This window comes from Puntigrus tetrazona, chromosome 19, assembly GCF_018831695.1.
Source record: "Puntigrus tetrazona isolate hp1 chromosome 19, ASM1883169v1, whole genome shotgun sequence".
Lineage (NCBI taxonomy): Eukaryota > Metazoa > Chordata > Actinopteri > Cypriniformes > Cyprinidae > Puntigrus > Puntigrus tetrazona.
In genome coordinates, this window is record NC_056717.1 from 8628046 (window position 1) to 8639681 (window position 11636).

General features: G+C 40.1%; 1 protein-coding gene across 1 annotated transcript; it reads left to right on the top strand.

Annotated features, from left to right (window-relative positions):
• Positions 1-1700: 1700 nt before the first annotated feature.
• Positions 1701-10960, top strand: tmem64 (transmembrane protein 64). Its single transcript, XM_043217653.1, has 3 exons — positions 1701-3023; positions 6848-7003; positions 8078-10960. The coding sequence occupies exons 1-3, from the start codon at positions 2322-2324 to the stop codon at positions 8261-8263; spliced, it is 1044 nt and encodes a 347-aa protein (XP_043073588.1). The 5' UTR covers positions 1701-2321; the 3' UTR covers positions 8264-10960.
• Positions 10961-11636: the final 676 nt, after the last annotated feature.

The window sequence follows — 11636 nt, forward strand, 5'->3', positions numbered from 1 at the left end:
TGTCCCCTACAACAAGATAAGTAGGCTGCGTATGTTATAAACAGCACTGCGCTTCTGCTTACAAAGAAATCACTTTTAACCCTTTGGAAAGTGCTTTCTGATTTCATATCGTGTCGCTGCTCTGCAACGATAAAATTAAGTAAGTAAAATTCACTTTTGATGACGCAATGCTTTGAGTTGGCGCGCGGCGATGTTTTCAGAGTGTTAAAGGCGAAACGGCGGCGACATCGTGTGGTCAGACGTGCGATGATCGGACCTGGCTTTCAAGCGTTTATACCACACGTAGCCTGCTTGTAAAGACAAATATGTCTGGCGCTATTTCGGTTTTCACATGAATCGGTGTTTGATAAATACAGTAGAAGTCACCGGAGTCTTGAGTTAAAAGGGTAGCTGCCGAACCGCATGAAAACACGCCCTCAGAAAACTAACACAGAACTGAATGAAACTCGCTGACCCGGCCAGGTTAAAAGACCGTGTGTGGTTTATGACTAAACTGGAATCACTTGACATAGGCCGGTGCACAAAGACTCGTAATCTGTTGTAGAGAGAACAAAACCATCACCCTTGAGCAGAGTGCTTATAAATGTGCTGTGACCAGATGAGTCAGGTTTCTACATTCATTCACGTTTACTTATGGACAAAGCCAGCAGTTGGCTTCAACCCTCAAACCCGCAGACGGTCTGTGGTGACATGGCGGACAGTGATACCTACATGAATGGCTAATGCAATGCAAACCCAGCATCCTCTAATCCTCCCCATATCACAGTCGGATCATTTCCACGTAAATACTGATAAAAATCATTCAACAGTGGTTTCATGAAAACCGGGGTAAAGTCCAACGCCTCCATAAACCTCCAATCGGTTCATCTTTTATGGTTCAACCTAGTGTGAAGTGTGTTAAAAAAGGCCAACACCTTCACCTGTCGCTCATCTTCTCCTGATTATATGTTATTTATATGAAATATACAAACTACTACACAGTTAGGAGATCGCGTGATAACGACAGGAGCGACAGAATCTGTTGTAAAGGTAAAGGGTGTCAAATATCAACATGATCAACGCTGGTAACACTGGAGATCTGTGGTCGGTTATTATTTACCATATTTCAAGCGCATCACCAGTGTTAAAAACGCTTTAACACCAGTGCTGAAAGTGCATTTGCCTCTTTGAAAAATGATGAAATAATTTTAATAAAGTTAGGTTTATCAAAGTGCGTCAGTGGATTTAAGAAGCAAACTACAATTGTATGTCCTAAAGGAAAAGTAGCTTTATATTAAAAAGATTGCTTTAATGCTATAAAAATGTAAAGTGATGGTGCATCAGAGCAGCTTTGCGTTGTTATGTCACTGCTGAGCACGAGAACCAACACTCATATTATTTCCACACAAGGAGGAATAATCCATCAGTGTAAATTGTTACTTCGGGAGATTTATTCTTGATTTTTTCTTAACATTTATAGACATTTTTAGTATTTAAATTTAGATGCATAATGCTAAAAGTATCTGTAAAAAAAGTTATTGGAAGGTCCATACAAAATAAATCAACAACAAAACAATAAATGTGAGTGTTTAATACAATCTACGTTGTCACTCAATAACACACACAAAAAAGTTATTTTTGCTAAATCTATCTACAAAATAAAGCATGAGCGAAATATTTTATATATTTTATGTTCACCGATGAATGAATACTTCACGCTAAAACGTTCAGGTGTTCGTTATCGCGATACTCGCGGTGACGTGCGCTCAGGACGCCACGTGACGACGCCGCACGGAATGCTGGGAAACAAACAGTGGTATGAATAACGCTTGGCGTAAACATCTCTTACCGACGCGTGCAGGAGCTCGCGGAGCGCACGTAAACAAGCGGCCCGGGTCAAACGAAGCGACGGTCTTTCGCGGCGTTTCCGGCCGCGTGAAGACATGTGACGGTTTGAGCGGCGACAGCGGCGGGACCCCGGAGCGGAGCGCTGCGGCGAGCTGCGCCCGGACTCGGGAAAGTTGAGCGTGCGTGTGATTTCTCCGTGAGACGGGAGCGGTCTGAGAGCGGTTTTGTTCCCCCGATGTCGGGACCATGGCGTTCATAAGCGAGCGACGGCTGCCGCGCCGGTTTCCCGAGTCCTCGAAGTGGCACGACTCCGCATCGGTCTTCCCGAGATAAGTCACTAGATCATCGAGCGCAGGACCGCCGGTGTTCGCTTTACGCGGAAATCGTCGCTTCGCCAGAGGAGCCCAAGTTCGAGCGACGCGTAGCCTGCATCCGGGGGTCAAGGTTTTGGACTGGTCCCGTCGATCAATCCAGCGGGGTCTTATGAAGTCGGGATGAATATGTGGGGCTCGGGGCCGGTGCAGGGTGTGCTGAAAGCCCTCAAGCACGCCGCGGGGAGAGGACACCTCCAGCTGAACCGCTGGCTGCAGCGCACCCCGGACCCGCTGGACTGCGACAAGATCGACATCTTGATCTGTAACGTCTTTGACGAGCGAGGGAACGCCGGGAAACCGGAGGCCGAGCCCGCGGGTCACGCCGAGCCCGGCGCGTCCTTCGCTCCCGAGTTCAGGCATCCGTGCTGCATCACCACCTGTTGCTTTAAAAGCGCCCTGCTGGCGTGCGTCCTGACGGCCGTGTGCTTCTCCTCCGTGGCCCTGGCGCGCCAGTACCTGAAGGACGTGTTGCTGTGGGTGGAGAGTTTGGACAGCTTGGTGGGAGCCATGCTCTTCATAGTGGGCTTGATCGCGGTGTCGTTCCCGTGCGGCTGGGGCTACATCGTGCTGAACGTGGCCGCGGGCTACCTGTACGGGTTTGTGCTGGGCATGGGGCTGGTGATGGTCGGGGTTCTGATCGGGACTTTCATCGCTCATGTGGTGTGTAAGAGGCTGCTGACGAACTGGGTTCTGGGTAAGATCGGCAGCAGTGAACAGCTAAGTGCTGTTATTAGGGTGGTGGAGGGTGGAAGTGGACTCAAAATTGTGGCCTTAGCGAGACTCACGCCGATTCCTTTCGGCCTCCAGAACGCGGTCTTCTCGGTAAGTCACTTTTTCTATTTTTTATTTTTTATTAACATTTTTTTCTTTGCTCATGTCGAATGTATTAATTTAATTTATGTATTATGATTATTATTTTTATTATATATTATATATATTATTTATTATTATTATTGAAATGAATTTTCACTCTAATTTAGTCACTTTTAATTTGTGTATTATGTGATTTTTATTAGTTTAGTTATTTCATAAGATTTAAGCCCAGCTCCAGACTAATATGCAAGTCTGAGCTGTTTCAGCTGAAAGAAACCTCTACTGATTGATCTTAAAATACACCAGTGCCTTTGTTGTGTCAGGAGGTGGATACCGGTAATGTTTGTTTTTGTATGGCAAAGGCAAATAAATATTACTTAAATGTCCTAATGGAAATATATCTCAAGCCTTCTGTGAAACCAGGCCTTAATTTACTTATTTTTGGGGGGGTTGCTTTTTATTGTACTTTAAATGTGAAAAATGATACTTTGGCAACTAGCTTAAATCAAGGTTTTTAATGGTTTGTTAATCCAGTAACCCACAATGAATTACAAGTTAAACTTTTGCTTTCACACGACAGTTCGCTAGAACGGAGACAATAAATGCGTAATAACAGATCTTTGATCTTTCAGACAATCCACAAAAACTTATCAGTTAGTTTATATACTTGAAGGTGAATAACATTGGTGTCAAAGAAATCTGAAATCAATTGCTTTTATCAAAAAGCAGGTCAGGATCGTCATGTGAGTGGATTGTGACAAAGATTTCTCAACCCCCATCAAAGTCCATTTGTTCTGCTCAAAATCCATCTTGTTGTTTACACGCACTCACTAGTGAGAGAAACCCTGCAGCGAGCGACCCGGAAGCAAACACACAGAACACTGACATTCAGGCTTTTACAAACTTTTTTCTTCCCAATTGAGCCGATCATAGAATTCTCCCTGTTTATGTGTTTTTTTAACTAAGAAAGAGACACCCAGCACACAAAGGTGTCTAGTTAATAGCTTTGAAGTGGCTGTTAATCTTTAAGGGACGTCCAGGTGGCTTTATCCAGCTTTGCTGGAATTAAACAATTAAGACCTCCGGCTCAGAGCCAGATTTAAATCAAACGTAACTGCTGTTCACACAGGATCAAGGGTATAAAAGATGGGTCTCTCCGTACATTGAAATATTACCTTCAGACACTTTGCACAACCAACATAATACATTTTTAATTAGCTGACACACATGAGAAAGAAACTGCAACCTTTTACCAATGACAGAGGACAGTAGAGAACAGTGATACATGCCTACCGCAGTGTCTAACAGCATACAGCGTACAGCGTACTCAGAATACTTAGAACCCGGTTCCTTTAACCTTTCGGATTAAGACGCGGTGACAGATCTAAAAATACAGCAACATTTAAATAGTTTACAGAAAAACAAAAAAAAAAAGTTACTGTTTTCTGGGCTCCTAATGTGATTTTTAATGAGATTTGAATTTTATGTAAATGATTTAGCGTAGTCACTATTCAGTGAGCTGTGTTTTCGTTCTCTTGGTTCAGAAAGATTGCATCTGCTTATCTTGAATTAGATTAAATACTTTAGAGACTTTCTGTTAAGGTTGGATTGCTTTTTAATGTGAACTTGGACTTGTCTTTTTGGAACACATTTGACTATTGTTTGCACCGTTTGAATAATTTATTCACTGGATGATTCATATTTTAATGTTTGTTTTTTGTGTGTGCGTTACAATGGCGAAGATTTTGAGCAGAAGTTTTTAAAATACAATTTGAATGTTTGGCTCCTCTTCCGCTTGACAGGTCGTGTTAGTTTGGCTGACAGTGACTGATGATCTGGGTTTCAGCGCTGGAAATGAACATTGAACACCTGCTTGCAGCAGGAATTTGTCGTTTTTCTAGGTTAACAAACAGCTTTAATGTTAAACAACTGTTTAACCGCACAGTTATTTGAAAATATTCAAAATTGCAATTAAAAAGCTAATTGACACTATTTTTTTTTTGCAATGGTTAAACATTGTGTGTGAATGCAGAGATGATTCAGAACATTTAAGATTTCGATATTAGACTTTTTAAAGGCGACTGTCAAAAATTGGATGCTGAAGACACATCGCATGGCACACACGCAAAAAAACATTTAAGCCAAAGCGGTAGTTTAGAAAATTTGCGTTCGCAATTTGTACAACAGCCAGTATACACTGTAAGGAAAAACTAGAGTGCTCCCATTATAATCAAGAAGTCGTAAAAACATTCTGTAACAAAATATTGATTATGTTGCATAGCTACAGAGTCCAAGCTGTGTGTGTGTGTGTGTGTGTGTGTGTGTGTGTGTGTGTGCAGTCTGGACTCAAACTGTTGTGTGAAATTGTGTAAACAATGGACAGGATGGGAGTGTTGAGTATTGGCTGGTGCTCGCTTTCTGTGGATAGTTAATTACGTTCAAATAACAGTTTGTTTTTTTCCGCGCAGTATAGAGGAAAACAAAAATTGGCCGTTTATTTGATTTACAGATGTATAAAGTCAGAAACGCTCGGTTTAAATCCGTTACCATTAACTAAAATTGTAAAAGCATTCCCGTTACTTGAAATAAAAGAAATATTAACTGAAGTAAACTAAAACGCTTATAAAATACATCGACTTTTTTCGTTAAATCGGAGTTGGAAGATTGAATTGTCGTAATCGTGCAGCCCTATTTAGCTATCTTTTTTTTTTTTTTTTTGAGTCAGAAATAACCTACATTACACCAGTACAGTGTCATTGCCCTTGAAGCAATGCAAGTCTCCGTTCTTTCTGAAGGACGCTGTAGCGATCGAGCACCTGGGTCATCTCAGTAACTCAGTAAGTTTTGGGTTTGCTTTTCATGGGATTGAACCCGATACACCGGTCGGTTCTCTCTCTATTAGCCTGCCACCTTCTACTCATAGTCCTAATACCAATAAGGATGTCATTCAGTTTATATCGGTCTACATTTACGAAGTGAGTGAACGATGCAAGTGCCACGCAGACTCGAATTGTGTAAACCCTAATTTCTTTTGTTTCGCCTTTCTTTTTTTTTGTACATAACCGAGGGATTACAGCCCAAGGGTGTGATGTATGTCGACCCTAAACGGGTCACACAGGAATTATGTTTCGCATCCTCAGTCCTATAGGAAGGGCCGTATTTCAGCGTGCCCTGCGTTTTCTGCTGAAGCAGAATGTGATGCGTTAGGCTATGTAGGTAACCCAACACAATGCATGCGTCTGCATAGTGCATACTTAAAATATTGCTTCACAGAAATGTACAATGAAGTCACTGCTTAGAAAGAGAATGCATCATTTGATCTCATTCATGAATATTAATAGGTCGACGCAACCCAAATCAAACAATGCCTGCAACTTAGCCAGTCTATTAATGAGCTAAAGAAAGGTTATACATCACGGTTCAGAGTTGTGCACCATGTTTTACAGCTCAGTCTCACACCCAAAGGTGATACAATTTAATTCTGCAACACTTTAATACAGTTTCGTAGGGTGTGTTTGTTTAGAGTCGGGAGCGCTGATTAAACAATTAATTTTCCAAGCGTTAAAGCAATGCAACACAACCAGTAAAACATCCTACATGCGTAGCAAAACAAATCCGTGCATTGTTGTATTTACATTTTTAAAATGACCTGCACGTCAACACATGTTTTCAATTTTGTTGCATTAGAGAAGCTAGAAAAGTCCAGATAGCTTGTGAAGGACAGCGATGGGGCTAAATGAGGCCGATGACACATTGTTGCAGGCGGTGAAAACACTCCGTGATTAATCTTGACCAACTCTATGACCAAATATAGTTGTCGCTCTCTTTGACAGATCACGGATGTGTCCTTGCCAAATTATTTAGTGGCTTCCTCAGTGGGACTTCTCCCAACACAACTCCTTAACTCGTATCTGGGCACCACCCTGCGCACAATGGAGGACGTGATCGCAGAACAGAGCGTCAGTGGATACTTCGTGTTTAGTCTACAGGTAAGCCTCCAAAAACGGAACGGAAAAGCATCTGAAAGAATATCAGTAAGAACCCTGTACGTCCAGTTTGACATGTCGGTTAACACACTCTTTAAGAAATTCTGTTATGAAAAGAAGTTTATCTAAAGTTTACGTTCACGTTTGGATCCAAGTCTTGGCATTTTAGCAGGCGCTTTTATCCAAAGCAGCTTGCAAATGAGGAGCATCACTAGAATTTATTTTATTTATTTCAAGGCAGACTCTCTTCCTGTTTGGTTAGTCTCTTACCTGTTTTTTTGTGTTCAATTTGTAAAGCGCAGTAAAATGTTGCCTTGAAGCTGTTTTTTGGTTTCCTGGTATGCTTTGCATATTGGAATTCTCAGAATTCACTGGAACTTTCAGTGACGTTTATATTTAGTTCTGTCACTTGACAAATCTGAGACTAATAGGCAATACTCATAAATAAAGTATAAAGAGTGATCAATGCTACAGTATACCTAAGTGTTAAAATTAAACCAGATATTTATTTATTTATTTTTCTCTAACACTGTCAAATTAGTAATTTTGTATTTGCGCATATATATTAGACACACACACACACAGTGCATTACATAAATAAAAATGTTTTTGGATGCACTAATTAATTTCATTAATTTTTTTTGTTGAATATATGTCTTCTCCTGCACTAAAAATATGTAGCAAATGAATAACATTATTTAAATATAGTACATTGTAATTTTTATATATAATATATTTTCAGATTCTGCAATGGATATGTAACTGTATAAGGAAATGGAATATTTATGTCTAGATTCTTGCGGAACCTGTAGTAAACCATAATTATAGATGGTCATTGGCAGAGCTTTGACCAAAAATGTGTTCTTATTTAGCATTTGCTCTTGTGTGCAGTAAAGTTAGATGCCAGTAATGAATTCTTGAGTGAAACGGGATGTTTCGAGATATCAGCCAAGGGATTAATGCTTAAATTTACAGCCACACTGAATAAGTCCCATCATGTGGATGTTTGCATCAAGCGTCTTCCAGCTCAGTCAGCAGATCCGCCCGGTGACTCACTCTCTCTGTTCCTCTCATCAGATCTTCATCAGCATAGGCCTGATGTTTTACGTGGTACATCGAGCACAAGTGGAACTGAACGCCGCCATTGCAGCCTGCCAGTTAGAGCTGAAGACGTCCTACATGAACGGCGGAGCGGCCAACCACGGCGGCTCGACCTACTGCAGCAAACGGGCTGCCGCAGGAGGCGGGATCAACGTGGTTTGAACATATTTCAATCCTTCATCCTGCTGGACGGACGGAGATCCGTCCCGGCTGTGTCAGGGAGTCTCGGGAGCTGCTACGGTCCCAGCCAGATGTTCTGGTTCTGATGGAGTCTGATGTGGAGCGCCTCCGGACTGTCCGAAAGCCCATCGTCACACTTTGATGGAAACATTGCCCAAAGATTGGGACCCTGGGCCAGTATTATACGAGAAGTTTATCAGATTGACTTAAGATATAATTGTTTTTGCGGTACATTTTTCTTTTTAAAGTTCTTTTTTTATGATACTAATATAAAATTATATAACTTTATAGGCGGTCAGAAGCATGAAATGGGTAAATTAATTAAAGCAAATGTTATAGAATTGTAGTTAGTTACTAAAGAGGGCCCAACTAATATATCAGGTTAATATGCTTAAGATATTGGAGAGATATCTCTTTTTTTTATTTTTCTTTATTATTTTTTTTATTCATATGAAGGTATTGTTTGATGGATTGTTTCTTTTCGTATTATGTCTAGCGTATGAAAAACTATTATCTGTTAGTACCACCTGCGTAAAACATTCTGGCTTTTGCCAAACTGGGAACACTTTTGCTACTCTGCAGTTTTGTATGGAACAGATGGGAGGGAAGGAAATTTTCTTAGCTGGATATTTAAGGATGTCCTGCCAAGAACCTTTAGTACAGCCTGATTAGCTCAGCGGTATGATCGTACGCGTTCGATTTCTCATTCTCATATTGAGAGGACTAAAAATTCTTTGCCTTCTTTCTTGTATTATTTAACCAAATGCTTTATTATAGGGCTGTTAGCATTTTTGACAACACTTGTTAATTTATTCATCAATTCAGAAAGTTTGCACATGCGGAATTTATAACAAACTGAATATGTAAGATAAAGATGAAATGGGACGAGTAATTATTATAAATGTATTCTACATATTGAATATATTTGTATAATTATTCAAAGGTATGTATTTCTATAAATATTTTCCCTAAATTGGGGGGAAATATATGTATATCAAAAAGGGAAGCATTTTCATATGTTAGTACTTTATAATATGTAATGAACTTTGAAATTCAGTTTTATTCACATCAGTCTAATGGGTTGTTGGCACTTTGCTAAAGTGGCTCACAATTGCCTACGATGCATCTTTTCAGAGTTTTTCTCAAAAATGCACACCAGTGAAAATTCAGCTCTTCACTTGAGCGCGGCAAGAACCGCTACAAATAGCTGACAAAACTGCAAACTACAACTAAAATGTTATTACACGACTCCAGTCACGGTAATGTCTGTCGTTCCCTCCTTAGAGATTCACCTAATTAGAAACAAAGACTCCTGAGCATTGACTGGCGTATTTGGGTCCCGGCTATAGAATTTAGCGCAGGCTTGTGTTAACGAGCTCAGAGCCGCAGTGAACTCTCAGCTTCCTCACCAGGGCCGTGAAAGCCCTCCGTGCGAGGGATTTCACGCAATCCCGGTGCTCAGCCTGTTTGTTTTTGTCTTCTCCTTGCATTCACCCAGTACTCTACGACATGGTTGTCCTGGCTGACTTGAAATTGTACTTCGAGTCCAGCCGTTCTTGCTGTAAATCATTGCGGAGGTGACGATTTGGTCATTGTGAGCTTTATTTTTTAACACACGCTCTCAATGATGGATTTCCCAGTAAGTGAAATGTACACTCGGTCGGTGGTGACTTCATTTTCAGTGTCATTTGAGACTCGCCGTTTGGTTTACAGCATCAACACTAGAGCGTCACCATAATCTGACAATCACTGGCTCGCTGCTCATTCTGAAAAACCATCTCATCTTTCTTTATTTACGTTTTCGGTTACTTTTTTTTTTTTTTTTGCGCTGCTACTTAGACTGTAGGGTCTGAGTGAAATGCTGACAAGGGCTCGAATTAATATTGCAATTTTACTACAAAGTGATCTACACCATCTCATTTTTCTTCTTACATGGAGATTTTTTCTAACTAGTTGTTACAATTATTTTGAAAAGCGCAGGTCTCTCTGTACACTAATGGACACATTCCTTAACTTAAAAATGGGGACGAGTGATTTTTTTTTATTTCTCCCAAGGAAATGGAATAGCCCCTCTGTTTTCTGAATTTAGCAATAAATAAAAACTGAACATGCTGACTCACCATCTGAGTTACATTGTAGAGATCCAACAATCCTGGTCTTGTGTTACGATGTCAACCTGCCTTGTACCTCTTGCTGCCTAAGACGTTGAAACGGGACACTTGCCTGCGGTGTGTTCAGACTCTAATTCGAGCAGGCATGGGGTCGCGGTAACTGAAAAAGCTGAAGATTGTTGGGATGTAAAATGCAAAAAGAATCAAAATTGAACCAACAACAAATTTGAGAATATGTATCAGTGCTTTTGTCTTATTTTTCCAGTTCAGATGATGGTGGGATATGCAACAGTGCGTATAATAGCAGAGGGGTCTTGTGAGGTCCTTGGCAAACCTTAATCTGAGATTACAGCACATTTAAAAAATAAATAAAATAAAAATGTACACGTGTAATTTCAGATTAGGGCACATCAGGTACTATACTGAAACCTCTTGACCCCTTTGACAAGTGCATTTTACATACACTGTATTTTGTAATACAGAGAATTTTGCAATGTAAATTAATATTTATCGCTGTACCATGCTTGTTCAGTGTTATTTATGAATTAAAAGAATTGTTGAAAAATGACACAAGCATCTTGTGCCGTGCTCTTTGTAGTCTACATAAATAGCCCAGTGTTTCTGCATATAATTGAGTGTGAGGAGACACGTCTTACAACGGGCTGTTAACAGAAGAGGGTTTGTTTGCTGATAATTGAGTTTAGTTACAGATTGACAGTGCTATATTGTCTGCTTACGTAATTACTTGAGATTTCATTCCTCACATGGCTGCCTCTTGCTTCAGTATCTGTTATCTTGGAGTTGCGGCGACGCGGTACAAGCTGCACCATTATCTATGCTAAAGCATGCAATCTGAACTGTGAAATGAAGGGGAAGATCCAACCCAGTCTCACGGGACGTATGTATAACTTCTTACAAGGTAGCGATCGCATATGAAATTGTGCAATATGAATTATTTAGGGGTTAAAACGTTGGAAGGTCTGCACCTTACCCTGACCCTACATATGTTTGATTTACATGATAATAATATCTGAAACTGTACATTTTGTATTCATTTTTACTTACATATTTATTTAGATTTTTACAATACATTTTTTATATGACTTAAATTCTTTTGTGAATTAAAAAAAACAAATTGTACAATAAAAAAATACTAAATATATATATTAATATATTATTATTTTATAAGGTGACAATTTCAAATGAAAGTAGCCATAAAGCCTCACCTCAAATATAATGTTATA